Here is a 16,557-nt window from a genome sequence, read left to right as displayed (position 1 = left end):
CTACTTTGGGTACTGAATATATGCAAAGCACTGTACTAGATATTTGGAGACAATAAAATTTGCTAATGTCCAGTCCCTATGCCCAAGAATTTACAGCCCAACAGAAGTCATGAGCCATTTACACCATTATTTATAATCCAAGATAGAGCATGGTAAATGCTGTAAAAGCAACATGTCAGTTCAGATCTTCTGGAAAGCAGGTACCAAGACAGAATTAGACAAATGAGTGATTCATTAGGGAAAACAGCATGGAGGATAAAAGGGAAGAAGCAGAAATAGGAGGGAAAAGTCTTCATATTGTGATGCAGGTCAAACACCTGAGAAAGGAGAAGAGAAAGGAAGGAGGATAGGGCAGGAAGCCTCTCAGATGCAGTGCAGTTCTAAGAAAGTTTCAGCCAGGCCATGGGGAGTCCTCCAGCCAAAGTTGCCTCTTAGAGGAGTCTCAAGTCCTGCAGGAATGGGCTTGCACTAGGACCCCTATCTTGCTTAGTCACTGGTTGGGCACAACCAGGGAAAGGGTGATCTTGGCAGGAGCAGGTGGTGAGTCCAGACAGATGGCAGGTGGGGCTGTCAGTCAACTGTGCTTTCTCCAGCAGGGGATCTAAAGGGCACATTCCACGTTGGCTGCCGGCAGCATGATGACAATTTCTATTAGTTTTACAAGGCTGTGCCTAGGCAAACTGGAAGTCTTCATGGAAGAGATCACCTTTGAGTTGTACCTTGAATGATGTTTAGGATTTGAATAGGTAGACATTTGGGGGGAAAGTACTCCTGACAGAGAGAATAACATCAGCAAAGCCACAGAGAAAAGGTAGGATTTGAGCTTGAGAAAGAGAGAGTACCATGAAAGATTCAAAAATGACACCTCAACAATGGGAAGTGATTGAAATTGCCAAAGAGAGGTAGAGAAATAAGAGGACTGGAGGAAGAAGAGGTGACAATGATGAAGTAAAAGGAAGTAAAGGAGAATCATGTGAGTGGCTGCAAATCTCAGTGGAGAGAGTGGTCAATAAAGAGGTGGTAGTGCAAATACTGGGCATATGCCTTGGATTTGGTGATTAGGAGGTGGTTTGTAAATGCAGGAGGTTGTTTAGAAGATTTGTAGTTTGGAACACAAGTTGTAAAGGGGTTTGAGGGAAAATTCTGGCAAAAATTTGGGGGTGGCAGTGAGTATTGTATAGATCAAAGTTGCTAAGGACTACCAAAAGGGTTGGCTAGTGAATGGGGTGAGAGCTTTGGAAGGATCAAGTCAGAGTGTCAATCATGTCTCCCAAATGAGTGAGGATATAGGAGACCCAAATAACAATGGCTTGTACAAGACATAAGCTCAGTTATCTCCCCTATAAAGGCCCAAATGGATGGTTCTGGTTGAAGTAATGATTCCACAAGACACCTGGAACCCTTCCCTTTTGTTGCTCTGCATTTCGGACATGGAGTTTTCATTTTGAGGTCCAAGATGGCGTCCCCACTGATCACTGTTATGTCTGTACTTCAGCCAGCAGAAAGAAAGGGAAGAACATGCTTCTTTCCTTTAGGGACACAACTCAAACATTGCAAACATCACTCCTGCTTACCTACCTAAGTAACTGGCTAGAACTTTGTCACATGGCCAAAGCTGTAAGAAGGATGGGGAATATAGCCATGAGTTGGAAGACATGCACCCAACAGAAACTTTTCTCGTAAGAAAGGGAGAACACATTCATTGCAGCTCTATTTACAACAGCCAAAATATGGAACCAACCTAAGTGTCCATCAACTGACAATCGGATAAAGAAAATGTGTTATATACACACAATGGAATACTACTCAGCCATAAAAAAGTATGAAGTTCTTCCATTTGCAGCAACATAGATGAGTCTGGAGAAAATTATGTTAAGTGAGATAAGCCAGACAAAGAAACAGAAATATCACATGTTCTCACTCATAACTGGCTGCTAGGAAGGAAGTTGGGGCAGGGAGGGAAAGAGGGAAGAAGGACTGAATGAAGGAAAGAAAGAAAAGACCACAACAATACCATGAACTTTCAGAAGCAGAGAACAAACCTAAGGATGCTAGAGATGGGGGGGAGGGAGGGAGGGGATGGAAAGTGGTAGGTCTGGCAAAGGGCATAAAGAAATAAGTAAGAATGAAATATGTTAATGATAAATTTAAAAAATTAAAAATAAAATTAAATTGTGGCATATAAAGAAGTGATTAAGAGTTTGTAGCCAAAAGTTGTAGAATAAAATATTTTAGTGATGTGAGACGTAGTTATTAATAAAAATATTATGCTCTCTTTCTGAAAGAAAGAAAGAAGAAAGAAAGAAAGAAAGAAAGAAAGAAAGAAAGAAAGAAAGAAAGAAAGAAAGAAAGAAAGAAAGAAAGAAAGAAAGAAAGAAAGAAAGAAAGAAAGAAAGAAAGGGAGAACAGGTACTGGGGGCAGTTGTTTTTTCTCTGACCACTCACTAGCTCCTCATCTTGGTGTCTGTGTAACCTTTGGTAAATTAACCCAGCTGAGCTCAGGTTTTCATCTGTAAATGTAAGATAATTGCTATCTCTCTTACAGATGATTTCTAAGAGTCAAATACAATATTGCAGGTAATAAGAGTTAAATACAATATTGCAGGTAAAAACACCTAGCCCAGTGATTTACGAAGAGTTGTTACATAAGTCTGATTTCTATTTTAAAGCATCACAAAATAAAAATTAAAATCTAGGCAAGTTTGGTGTGCTAGGACAGAAATGATTTAGGGAATGTATTTTTAATAATTAACTAAAATGAAAAAATGGATTACCAAATATTTTCAAATTAGTGCAGTTTTATTGTCTTCGTGTCTCCTCTGTCTTGCCCTCCTGGGGAATCACTGGGCGGTTCTGAAGACTGTATGGCCTTCCCAATCCCCCTAGTGCAGGGGCTCCGGCTCCTGATCTGCCTGTTATGGCTCTGTTGGAGCCATTCACACTCTGTGCCTGTTTACTAACTCGTCTGTGTCTCCCCCACCAGATGGGGTGGGAACGCCCCGAGGGCAGAGGTGGCCCTTGGTCCTTCCCAGTTCCTGAAGTAGGTTTACCTCAGTGCCTGGGACTCAAGAAGCCGGCAACGAACCTTCCTCTCGTTGTTCCTTGAATGAATGCAGCAAAAGCAGTCATGTGAAGTACGGCTCTTGCTAGAATTTGTTTGGATGAATAGTAAGAATTATTAGAATCAGTCACACTTTGTGTGTGGTTCATTCCTTTATTCATGTTTTTATTCATCTAATAGCTATTAATTACCCCGTGCTAGGCCCCATGCTGAGCATCAGGAGACTGTAGTAAAAAAGACACACCCTGTCCCTGCCCTGCAGAGTTGTCATCTAGCAAAATGTGTTTTACTTTCTTAATAAATGTTTAACTTTTGAGCAATTTTAGGTTTACAAAAAAGTTGCAAAGATAATAGAGACAGTTCATGTCGACTCTTTGCCAGCTTCTTCCTAATGTTAACATCTTACATAACCGTTACAATACTATTAAATAAACAGCAGACTTATTTGAATTTCATCAGTTTTTCCACTAATCTCCTTTTTCTGTCAGGATTCAGTTTAGGATACGGCATTGCATTCAGCTAAGTGGTTTAGAAAATTTGAAAACTGCTTTTTTTCAATGACATTTTAAGAAAATATTTTTGCTTCTTACAGTCAGTAGAAAATCTGATTTCCATTTATTCAATTACGTGTATGAATAAAAGCCATAAATATTAGCTGCTAGTTATAAAAGTCTATAAATAACTTTCTCGAGATTAAGTACTCTCTAAGTATTGTTTGCTCTATTTATTTGCTTAGCATTTTTTTCAAAATTAATGCAAAAGTAAACTTCAACATTTCTTGCGTTTGAATTGGCAAAGTGCTTACGTAAGTCGGGTCTGCTGAAAGGAGGCCTCATTATAACAACCTGACTGCCTTGGGGTCAAATTTCTACAGTGTTCCATCTGGCCTTCCACCACACCACCTAAAAAGAGGGTACATTGGAAGAGAATAATCTTCTATTCATCTGATTGCACCCATAGCTCCTATTTTGGGATAAATATAGTGTTTTTCATAACAGGAAGAGTGCAAGGAGAACTAAGAGGTCTTTGGGATGAAGCCTTCATTTGTGCTCGATCACACAGCACATAGAGAAAATATGAAAATTTAGGTCTCCTGAGACCTGGGCTCAACCACCTTTTCCTATAGCTGGCTACCTGGGGGAGGACTCCTGGCTCCCTGCCTCTCCGTGGCTGACACATTCAGAAATCTGAGATGATTCAGAAATTAATTAGACGGTAGCCCCCCATGGAGCAATGCTGTAAGGCAGCAAGGGAATCGTGGAATATGCGTGCAATGGCACCCACATGATCACTGAAAGATGTGTGTGTTTCTAAAGATTTATATAAAACAATATATCAGGTAAAACACACATGCATATGCAAAACAATGTCCACTTTTGGAAAAAAGCTACACACATACAAAGAAAAGTGGAAAGAAAATAAACCAAAAATGTTCATTGAAGTTGTTTTCTCTGCGTGATAGGCTAACAGGAGATTTTAATTTTATTTTTTTAAAACCCTGCAATATATCCAAAATTTCTATAATGGACATAAAAAATTTTTGAATAACAAAATGATGAAAAACTAAAAAAAAAAAAATGTGATGGTTTAAAGAACAAAACAAGGCATTGTTTTACTAAAGGTAAGTAGATATCACCCCAAGAGATTATCAGCCTCCCTGATTGCTCCTCAAAGAGTCACCCAGTTTGGGGTGTCTCATCCACTCAGATGCTCTCTCGAGGATCAAAGGAAATCAGGTGAGTAGAAGCCTTTCTAAAGTCACGAAACCCTCCACACTAGTAAGAAAATACATGTGTCAAATACAACAAAGTTTCTGGTACAAGCCATACACATAACACTGTAGGTTCTGAAAGGTTTTGTTATTTGGTTTAAAAAACAAAATAAAATAAGAATAAAGCTTAGGGTAACATATCTTAAGCTGAAAGCCAAGCATTTGGCACTTCTCTTCCAAATGTGCATCTTGGGAGATCTCCCCCTGAGCCATGGAAGTCTATACTTTGTCAGGGCCAGAGGGCCAGGGTCAAAGCCAAATTTGCAAGCCAAGTCATTGCTTTCCAAAATGAGGGCTGCTGTGCAATTTGAGAACTGAAATTTTTCTTTTTAATGGCAAGGGGCTGAATTATTTCGGGGTTTAAACTAAATCCCATAAAATCTGTCTCCAATTTCTTCATGCCATCAGTTACTTCCTTCGACATTTAAATAGTGTCCTTTTGAGTGTACTTGTGTGCCTGTTTCACTTATAAATCCATCGCCTTCCAATCTCCAGCTGGCAGTGGCACAAAGTAAATGCAATAAAACCACTCCCAGGGGAGCAGGGCCATTGAAAGGGCGTTACCAAGAGAACTAATGAGTCAGGGGTAAGATGCCCGCTGAATTTGCATTCTGAGTTAAAGTGCTCAAAGGGGCTTTGAATATTTACATTACCAGCTTTTACAGAAATGCTAAGCACATTTTGAAAGCTTACATTTATTTTTGGAAGAAAGGAAACTTTAGGTTAACAATGAAAGCAGGCTGAAAATAGTGTATAAGGCAGGAGCATAAATAAGTATTTGAAATGAGGCTGAATACTTGCAGGCCAGATTCAGTTTCTCAATTGCACATTTTTGGAAAGAGGGGAAGGAAAATGAAGATAAAGCACTTAGCCTGAGGACTGAAAAGCGGGTTGTTGTTCTTTGGACTATACCTTTAATTGATTCTTTGTGTGGTTGAGGAAAAAGTAGTAATTCTGCACCATAATTCTACTATAATCATCGCTTATTTTGACAGGTACTATATCCTACTTGCAGAAAAGAGTTATTTTTCCTAACTCTGAGGAAATGCCTATAGTTTTTAGTACCGATTAAGTATAAGAAAATCAGTATAGACATGGTCAGTGGGTTAAATACTACAAGATTGATAAAATTAAAAAAAATCAACATAGGTATCAAGCCGAAAATGAGTAAATATAATTTTTCACAACGAAGAAGTAAAAAGCATTATCATATAAGGTTACAAGATATAAAACAATATGCTGTTATAGTTAAAATAGAAAAGCGCAGGAGACCATCTTATAAATAAACTAGCCAGGACTCAATTTTATTATTTTGAGATTTAGAATAAATAAAAATCTGACAAGACAGACGCATCACTTCATCAAGGTTGGTGTTCATAATCTCAGTGTCTTCAAGGCAGCTGACTGCTTAATATTCCTGAGGTTTCTTCTCTTACATGACAAGATGTTAGAGGCTGTCTCATTCTTTGTATTTCAAAACAGTTGTGTCACTAGTTTAAAGTTTTTCATTCTCCAAGATTCCTACAACCAAAAAATTGTAGTCTCTAGTTTTAATATAATTTACATTTAAATTAAGGAATTTGGAGCATATGTATTCATTTTATAGATATGTGTGTATGTACACAAAATATGTACATGTGTGTACATATCTGTGTATATATATATTTAAGTTCTACATTGTTCTCATTCAGACTCAACATAGGCCTCATTTACATGTGTCAACTATTGGAAGAATCCAGAGAAGTAACCTGGGAGGAGGCAGCTGGCCAAGAGCAGGAATCTGACTGGCTCTCTGTAATAGTTTTCTATTGCTGCGTAAAAGATGACCACAAACATAGCAGCTTAAACAATTCTCATTTGTTATCTCACAGTTCTTTAAGTCAGAAGTCTGAGTGGGCTCCACTGGGCCCTCTGCTCAGGGCCTCACAAGGCTGATGTCAGGTGTTGCAGAGCTACATTCTCATCTGGAGACTTGACTGGGGAAGAGGCTGCCACTGAGCTCATTCAGGCAGAATCCAGTTCCTTGTGGTTGTAGGACAGAGACCCCTGTCTTTTTGCTGATTGCTGGCCAGGAGTTGCTCTCAGCACTAAAGGCCACTCTCACGTCCTTTCCACATGACCCCCTCCACCTTCAAAGCCAGCAATGCTTGCGCTTTGAATTGGTCTGATTTCCCTTCTGCTACCAGCTGAAGAAAACTCTCTGCTTTTCAAGGGCTCATGTGATTAGGTGAACGTCACCCAGGTAATCTCCCTTTTGCTGAACTCAAAGCCAACTCTTCAGTAACCTTGATTACATCTGTAAAACCCTTTGCCATGTACCAGAATGTAATCACGGGGGTGACATCAGGAGACAGAGATCATAAGGGTCATCTTGGATTCAGCCCACCATGCTCTCAAGTCAAGAAATCTAAGAATTATAATCATCTAAGGGCTGGCTTAAATCTGTGGGCTTTATCCTCTTGCAGCAGTTCTGTTATGCAAAGGTAGGATGCTAGATGTCTCTTACATCTCAGCCTGAAGCTAGCACCGTTCCCAGACCTTTTGTCCTTAGGTCCGGGCCTAAAACTGCTAAGTAGCCAGTCACACTTAACAAAATACCTCCTATAAGTCTACTCCATGGAAACCCAGGTGCCATGCCCAGGAAAGGCGACCCTGTGTGATGACCAACTGACATTTATGTAGCATGGCTGTGTGCTCTGGCTCTCACAGCTGGCTGGGTGTCTGCGCTGAAGGTCACACTTCTGTTTCATGTTTTATTCCAGACTCAGAAGGCAATGACCATGAAGACACTGCTGAGGGAGCTGGCGAACATGCCTCCCCACTACCGCTGCCTTTGCATCAGCCACCTCATTGGATGGACCGCCTTCCTGTCCAACATGCTCTTCTTCACAGACTTCATGGGCCGGGTAATGGACATGTCTGTGCACACACTCATTGACTCACAAGTCAATTCTTCAGTTGGCACCTGTCAAACTTCTTCTGGGCTATCGCCTAGGAAGGGCACAGTAAGAGTGCAGGAAAGAGTACTGTCAAGGAGCTGGCTTACAGACAGATTCTAGAATCATGCTCCTACACCACGGACAACGAGAGGACACTGAGGCCTACTGGCACCTAACCAAAGACAGGGGGTAATCAATGTGAGCTGTAGCAATCATGGCAGGCTTCATAAAAGAGGCACATATGATCTGGGCCTCGAAGGGTGGGTTGGAGTCGGAGAGATATAGGAGAGAGAGAAAGCACTCTAAGCGGGAATAGGAATGACGTGTGGGGATAGAGAAGCCTGTTGGCTGTACTAGAAGATGGGCAGCAGGACTGCCTGCATTCGACAAAAGGAGGGGTGTTAAAGACCCAGGGAAAGTTGTTTAGACTTGGTGCAGTAGGAATTGGACTTCCTGAAAGTCCTTGCCCAGAGGTGTGATGGGATGTATGGGGTGACTTCCATGACAAAATGAGCTCTGTGCCCTAGAAAGGGCCCCCTGGGCAGGGACATGTGCCCCTCAGAGGTGGGAAAGCAGAGTACATGAGAAGGGGCGCCTGCCACACTGCATCTGTAGCTCAACAGCCCGACCCTCTCTTTTAGATTGTGTACCACGGGGACCCCTACAGCGCACACAACTCCACGGAGTTCCTCACCTATGAGAGAGGGGTCGAGGTCGGATGCTGGGGTTTGTGTATCAACGCCGTGTTTTCCTCACTCTATTCTTGTAAGTCTCTCTCTCCTAAGGTGTCTTCTAAAGGGCTCTGGTCTAGCAGAACTTGGATTTTATATTTTTATATTTATTTTCTGCTCTTTAAAATGCCAGATTTTTGATAAATATACGGAGGTCAGGTAAAACTATTCCCTTCAAAAGGACCCCATGAAGGATTGTTTTTCATAGTGAATTGTGGGTGTCACTTTGTACTGGGAGTCAGTGGGTTCTTGATCCAGGTTCTCTGGAAAATAAAAGGGAACTTTGTAAACAAGATGGTGACGTGTTGGGTGGATGAGAAATAGAGTCCCAGCAGGTCATGTTCTACTGGTGGTATTTCAGAGATATGCTTATTGTATTTGTAAATGACACAAATAGTAGGGATGGTTAATATGACAGGTGACGTAAGATAATCTTAGCTCAGATGCGCAAGAGCACTGTCCCAGGATTCAGAACAACTGGCTCTTCATCTCAGGTGCCAGCTTTCCATGGTGTCTTGTGCCTCTTCACTCTCCACTTGCTTAAGTTTTAGCTGTGAGGTCACTGAACAAAGGGATTTCTGCCTTTGATTTTTAATAAGTCCAAACCGATGTGCTACAACACTCGGTTTGTACGTAGCACATTTTACATCACACGGGCACACTTCGCACTTGCTAATGCATATGGAAAACTCCCAGCTCTGTATACGTTGAATTAGATGGTAAGTCTGGCCTGAAAAATGTACGCAGTTCCCCTATTTGTAGTGGAAATTTGTCTCCTAATAATAATGAGTTCTTCTCACCCATCTCTGCTTCTCCAGGGTTGTGGGGAGAATCACTGACCTTAACTCAGAGTTCTAGACTTTGGACAGGCCAAGGGGATAGCAGGGGGACGGTCCAGGTACATTAGAGGGAAGAGATGTCATAGCACAGCACGAAATGTGCCTCAGGATCTTTCCATGATTTAGCACAATTGGGAAAAGGGGACCTAATTTAAACATTTAAGGAGTTCATAAGTCTAATAATCATAAAACCACAAAACTCATTATTTTAAAATGTATAATAATCAAATAATGGTGGCTTAAAGTTTACATTTCTTTAGCAAACCCTTTTCTTCCCCTAGAGTGTGTGAATTAAAAAAACTTCCAGGAGGAAGATTTCAAGTACATAAAATAAAATTGGAGAGTGTTAGACTAAAAGGATCTGATAAATTATCCATCTCGATTCCTTTGTGATTTTAAGGGGTGAGGGACTATTTACTACTACCTTCATTCTTGTAGGAGGAACATATTTTTCTACACATAATTAGTATTTTCATCTTGTGTCAATTTCACTTTTTTTTTTTTACTCAAAGGATCCCTGTTAGGTACCATTCCATCAGCATAGTTTGAGTCCCTGTATACATTTCATGGAGTTTGAAAATTAAAAAGCATGTAATTTTTAGGCTCTGTGTACAAAATAAAATTTTTATTTAAATAGTTTCCCAAAGATATATTAATGTGTAAATCTATGGGATCTCTACTATTGTGAATTTGAACAAAAATTTTATGTTTAAAATACCAACCAGCCCTGTTTAAGGCTCTTCAGGGGTTCTTCGTGCTCATAGGATAAAGTCAAAGTGGTGAGCTTGGCATTCAAGGATTTTCACAGTTTGTCCTAATTCGCTCCCATACAGAGTAACTACCCTGGATGACCCACTACACAGACTTTCTCATCTGTATGTATTTGCACCTGCTTTTAGTTTCTTCTTTGACCCGATCTTCTCTTTCTACTTCCACCTAGACAACTCCTTCCTAATCATGCTTTTAATCCTAGCTCAAATATTACTTCCCCTGTGAAATTGTTCAAGACTTTCCCCCTGCAACCCAAACCACCCTGGGCAGAATCAATCATTTCCTTCAGTTACAGAGATCATTACATTACCCTCTGTTTTGGACTCATCACATAACATCAGATGCAGATCCAGAGTTTCTATCCATTTGGAATTTGGTAGACAATCTGGATGCTGGGGTGGGAGATGATGACAGGAACATGTTTTCCAGCTCCTCTTGCAGAGCAAGCACATTTACATCATTAGAATAGCAATACTGAGTGCTAAGATATAGTCAGTTGTTCACATTGTATACTGCTAGTCATAGCTGGTGCTTAAATCTGTCATTTCCCTCCAAACCCAAAGAGAGGCACTGTGTGAAGATTTGACTACCACCGGGGGTCAGACCCATCAGAGGGCAAGGCATGCTTGGCCCTGAAATTTACCAACTTGTCTTTATGAATGAAGCATTCTTTGCCAGACTTTCAGTCTTTGTACGGAAATTATTTGTTTCCAAATATCTCTTTATCCTTCTTTGTTTTCTCCTTGGCTGGCCTACACACTTGGATAAGGGCATTTCCCTAATGAGTATTGATGGTATCATCTAGGTTCTGAGACACCTTAGATTATTACATTTGCTGCATAAAATAATCTTTAAGCAAACAGAAACTGACCTAGTTTGTACTGCTTTCATTCTCAACTTTAACAACAGTCTTCCAAGCATGGGATGAATTTAATAGAGGAAGCAATGTTGCCTGCCTGGTACTTCCAGAGCTATGTCTTCCATCACATGTCCTGAGACAGTGTTTAGTTTCATAATTGATTCAAATGCAATACAAATTAGGTTTCTTGTCTGCCAGGTGTAAATCCAATAATTACTTGGATAGTTATAGAAAGTTTCATTCTTGATTTGGCACATTTCAACTATCTATCATTTATCCCCTGGTTCATGTGTTCCAGTAGAATAGGGCAGGTGAGAGATAAGAAATGTATGGATTAAAAACAACTAATTTAGAAAGGAAGACAAAAGATTTTTAGGGATTTTTTTTTACTGTTGTGGAAAACATTGTAAAACATTTTAAAGCAGATTTTTAAAATCATTTTTAAAAGTTAGCTTTACCCTTATACTTGTATGAGCAAGCCAAGCTTACCTACTGGGAGGGCAACCTAGTTAAAAGGGAAGCGTCTTCAGCTCAGCTTGTATATGTTGAAATAGCAGTGGCCACATTAATTGAACATCTTCTATGTGCTCAGCATTGGCCTGGGTGATTTCTCAGCCATTTCATCTCACTGGAGTCTGACAACAACCTCAAAGGAGGGTGTTCTTATTCCCATTTTTCAGATGAGGAAGCTGAGGTGTTGAGAAGTTAAGGAATTTGTCCACCCAGAGTGAGAGAGCCAGCAATGGAGAGGCACCAGCTGCTATAGGGGCCTCTTACCAGTGTAGAAAGGGTTGACAAGTCAGGGAGGTGTCTGCAGATAACTGCACGTCCTTTACCTCCTCAGGTTTCTAGGCTGCAGAAACCATGTATATCTTAGGTCATTCTGCAAAATCTGGTTGTTTAAACTTTCCCCAACTTGACTTTGGGTCCTGGGGCCAAGATGGGCCCATACTCTTATTTTGGTCCTATTAGACCCAGACCTCTCTAATCAGAATAACCCATACTACTCTTGCAGGGCTTGCAGCCCCAGGATTTGTTAGCTAAGGTGGGCTTTTTCACCACCTCTTTTGCATCCTTTTGCTATTTGGCTGCCTGCGAAACAATGCCTGGTCCTCCTCTATGGAAAAAAAATCAGCCTAGCAAGGCAATTTTAAGCTGTTCTTTATGCAAAGGATTTAAAGCTGATTCCAAAAGCCAGCTGTTTTCAATCCACAGATAAGGAGGCTCTTTTGTTTCTGACTCTGTATCAAAGGAAGTCTCTTAAAAATGGGAATCTACAAAAGAAAGAATTGTCTGAAATTATTAAATGTTGTGAGGCATTGCCAGCTGTAATTTTTCCCTCTCTTCTCCCCACAGACTTTCAGAAATTTATGGTATCCTACATCGGATTAAAGGGTCTTTACTTCCTGGGGTATTTGTTGTTTGGCCTGGGGACGGGATTTATTGGGCTCTTCCCAAACGTCTACTCCACACTGGCCCTGAGCGCCCTGTTTGGTGCAATGTCCAGCACTCTGTATACTGTGCCCTTTAACCTCATTGCCGAGTACCACCGCGAAGAGGAGAAGGAGGTATGTCATGACTGAACCTCTGCCCCGGGGGAACATCTGGACTCATCTGAAGGCTGGGGGTGGGGAGGATTTGGTAGGAAAGTGTAGAGCACAGCTGGAATATAAGCATTCTTGAAACAGCAGCACTAAAATGCCCAACCATCTGTAGTCACAGGCTGGCACAAGCATGGGCAGCATCCCAGCCTTCTCCTCCTTCTTACTCCAAACCCCTGTGCACCTGGTGAGCTGTAGGGTGAAGAGCATTACTCCTTTTGTCTGATTAGAGAGAGGGGGCTGGATGATGCTGAGAAACCAGCCCACAATCGCACAGAGACAAAGAAGGGAGGACCTGAGTCTTCTGGCAACCTCTCCAGAGGTCTGTCCCATGCACCTGCAGAATTTCTGAATGCAAACAGTGAGGGTTCTCCAGTCCTCAGCTGCTGCAGAGGTGCGTGGTGGAATTTCTGGGAGTTATGGGTTGTGGGCAGGAAATTCCTGTGCAATGTTGCCCCTAGGAGTCCTGGTTTTAGCAAGTGTGCAGGTAGGAAAGCTGGAGCCATGAGTGGTCAGCCTCACCAGGCTGCCCTGAGGGGAACCTTCCCAATCTACCCCTTGGAACTCAGACTAGCAAGCAAGACCCTAAGCAGTCCTTCTGAGAACACTAAGTTGGGTATTTCTGCTCCAAAATGACCACTTCTTTTTATGAAAGTGTGCAACTTTTCCCCAATGAAAATCGGCTTACAGTTTCTTCACTGGAGCAGTGATATGAAAGCTAAAGAGTGAACTTCTAGTTTAATCCATCTCAGCATGCAACTGCAAAAATACTGAACACATGTCCATGTGTCCAGCCTTCTTTTCCATCATTTGATCTGGCAAACGCAGCAGGGCAGAGCGGCACCAGGAGTTAAAACCTTTTAAACCATAGTTGTAGCAGTCCTTGTCCCCTGGCAAATGTAGTCACCAGCGTTTTAGTGCATGACAGGGGTTTTGCTGTTAAAGACATACACATAGTAAGAACTGTCCCTCCAAGGAGAGAGTGTTCCATGGTAACAAGGCCAAAACACAGAAGTATTGAGCTCAAGGAAATCTGGTTTCAAATCCTGCCTCCTTCACTTTAAAGCTGTGTGACACTGGGGATGTTGTTCATTTATTAAATAGCACTTAAAATGAGTTCATTTTTAGATGAGGTAATATATTCACATGGTTCAACAAACACAATATACATAAATGTATAAAGTGAAGTGGATCCTTCTGTGATTTTCCTAACTCCCGCCAGCTCTGGCATGTTACCGCTCTTACTAGTTTCTCATTTTTCTCAGTATTTTTGAATGAAAATCAAGCAAATAGGAATCTTTTTTCTTACTTTCCCTTTCTTATTCAAAGGATGATATGCATTTTTCTGCAGAATGCTTTCTCTACTTAGTAGTATAGGAAATCACCATTCAACTCTTAGAGCCTCAGTTTCCTCATTAGGCAAATGGCACCCACTTTATAAGATAGTGTATGTAACGTGCTTAGCGTAGTGCCTACCTAGCATCTGACAAAGACTCAAAAAATGGTGGCTAGTATTATTATTGTTATCATGGGTATAATGATGAAAATATGTGCATCTAGGGAGGCATCTAGGTGAGAATAAAATAAAGGAACATATGTAAAAGAAGCTTGCACAGGCTTAGCACATAAAGAATACCCAATAAATGGCAAAGTTATCAACCAGTTCAGACCAAATATCAAATATGAACCAAACATTAACATACTAACCAAATATCAACCATATTTTGAAAGTTTGAAATGCTTTTTTTATGTTGCTTCTTTTAAGTATATCAGTGATTCAAAATCTTTGTGAAAATATTTGAATTTTTAACACTAAGGAAGAAGAATGGGATATTTATTGTTTCCATTGCATCGTATTTATTGACTTCTTAGGAAGAGATAGCTTCACATATAATAATAGTTTAACCCTCATTATGTGTTAATGGAATTTAAGACTCTGTCAAAGGTAGAGAAGACAGCACCAGGCAGGAGGGTGGAGCTTCCTGGTAGCCCTAAATCAGGGGTTGGCAAACTATGGCCTGCTGGCCAAATGTGCCTGCCACCTGTTTTTGTACAGTCCATGAGCTAAGAAATCCTTTTAAATTTTAAATAATTGGGAAAAAAATTCAAAAGAAGGATAATATTTTGTGACAAGGGAAAATTATGTGAAATCAAATACCAATGTCCATAAAGCTATATGGGAACGCCGATTTGTTTATGAATTGTAGCTGCTCTTGCACACAACAGCAGAGTTGAGTAGTTACAACCAAGAAGACCCTGTGACCCACAAAGCCAAAGATATTTACTCTCTGGTTCTTTAAAGAAAAAGTTTCCTGACCTCTGCCCTAAACGACAGTTCCTTGTAGATCAAATGCTGTCCCTGTGCTTCCCTTGCAGAGGCAGCAGACCCCGGAAGGGGACCTGGATGGCAGCAGCAGAGGAAAGGGTGTGGACTGTGCTGCCCTCACCTGCATGGTGCAGCTGGCTCAGATCCTGGTTGGAGCTGGCCTGGGCTTTCTGGTCAACATGGCTGAGAGCGTCGTCGTTGTGGTGATTGCGGCCTCTACAATGTCACTGATTGGCTGTTGCTTCGTGGCTCTCTTTGTTAGATATGTGGATTAGGTCAATAAAGGGACATTGACCCTAACCTCAGACTTAGGGAAGCATATGGCATCTGTAGCTCTGCGTCTTTTTGGTCTGACCATCAGATGCCCCGTGTTGTGATTTCAGCTGTGGTCATCTGCCCTCCCCTCACTTTCAGCCAGTCCTCTGCACAACAGTCCCCATATTTCACATGTCATTTGTCTGGGCTACACCTCTATGCACTGGTGGCAAAGGGTAAGTGTGGGTGGCAGGACCTACACACACCTTCCTCACTGTATCTCAGTGCAGGGTTAAGAGAGGCAGGCTCTGTTTTCCATGGGGCATTTTAGGCCTTGATGAACCTGAGAAGTAGACTAATTCTATATATGATGCTTGGACTTACTCCGTGATGTGATTTATTTTTTGGCCAGAGGTGCATATGTAGTTGGGGAATCATATATTTCATCAAATTCACAAATACTCAAAATACTGCTGATGATTTATGATATTAATTTATTCATATTTAAATTGCTCATTATTAATTCCTACTAATTTTGATATCCGCAACAAGTCTGCATAAACATCTCATGCTAGAGGATTTACAGCTTTAACACAGCTCATTTCATTGACAGTAAAAATATTTCTCTCTAGTCTGCACCTTTGTTTCATCCTCTGGAGTTGACATGAAAGTCTTTCAAAAAACAGCCTCCGGTTTCTGCTATGATCTTCTCTTCGCCAAGCTAAGCAGATTTTCCTTTAGCCATACCCCTTCAATTGCTTCTCACATGGCGAAGTTTTCAGCAGCCTCAAAAGACCGCCTGGTTCAATAGAAAAATCATGAGCTTTGGAAACAGGCTAGCTTTGAATCCTGACTTTAACCCTCAGCAGCAAACTACTTAACCTCCCTAAGCCCCCACTTGTTCATCTGTACATTTGGGGTAAAAATTCCCTTTTCTGAGAGTTGTGATGATTAATAATATGTAATATTTATGGAGTGCTTACCATTACTCTAAATGTTTTACCTGTGTTAACACAGCAGTCTTTGGAGTGGGTGCAGTGCTATTACTGATCTACATTTTGTAGATGAGGAAACTGAGGCAGAGAGGTATTATAGAACTCATCTGGAGCCACGCAACTTGTTAGTGGCAGAGTTGAGAATTGAACACAGGCACCCAGGCTCTGCTGCTTCCTGTATGAACAGCACTTAGGCTGGTGGCTGGCACGTGGTCGATGCTCAGTGAATGATAGCTAACTATTGTCACCGCTGTTAAAGGCTGATCATCCTGTCCTCCCATCCCTAGATCTCCTCCAGTGTTTCCTAAGTGTTTGCGTGTATAGCTGCAGGTGTTCCTGACCACCGGAGAATAGAGATTTACCAACATGTTTTAGAAGTTAAAAAAATTATGAGGTTCCTATCCAACTT

The 16,557-nt window shown here is 41.2% G+C and overlaps 1 protein-coding gene across 2 annotated transcripts in view; it reads left to right on the top strand.

Moving 5' to 3' along the window:
- SLC45A2 (solute carrier family 45 member 2) overlaps positions 1-15,173 on the top strand; it is a 31,032-nt gene extending 15,859 nt beyond the window's left edge. Inside the window, exons 4-8 of one of the 2 annotated variants that reach the window (XM_063087937.1) lie at positions 7,595-7,738; positions 8,413-8,536; positions 12,328-12,539; positions 13,049-13,051; positions 14,949-15,173. In XM_063087937.1, the coding sequence (XP_062944007.1) occupies positions 7,595-7,738; positions 8,413-8,536; positions 12,328-12,539; positions 13,049-13,051; positions 14,949-15,173 (708 nt within the window). The remainder of the gene's footprint in view (positions 1-7,594; positions 7,739-8,412; positions 8,537-12,327; positions 12,540-13,048; positions 13,052-14,948) is intronic. The other variant, XM_063087936.1, reaches the window with a different exon arrangement.
- The last annotated feature ends 1,384 nt before the right edge of the window (positions 15,174-16,557 follow it).

The sequence above is a fragment of the Cynocephalus volans genome, chromosome 2 (genome assembly GCF_027409185.1).
Source record: "Cynocephalus volans isolate mCynVol1 chromosome 2, mCynVol1.pri, whole genome shotgun sequence".
NCBI classification, from domain to species: Eukaryota; Metazoa; Chordata; class Mammalia; order Dermoptera; family Cynocephalidae; genus Cynocephalus; species Cynocephalus volans.
The sequence above is the reverse complement of the archived record's forward strand: the minus strand, read 5'-3'. Positions and strand labels throughout refer to the sequence as shown.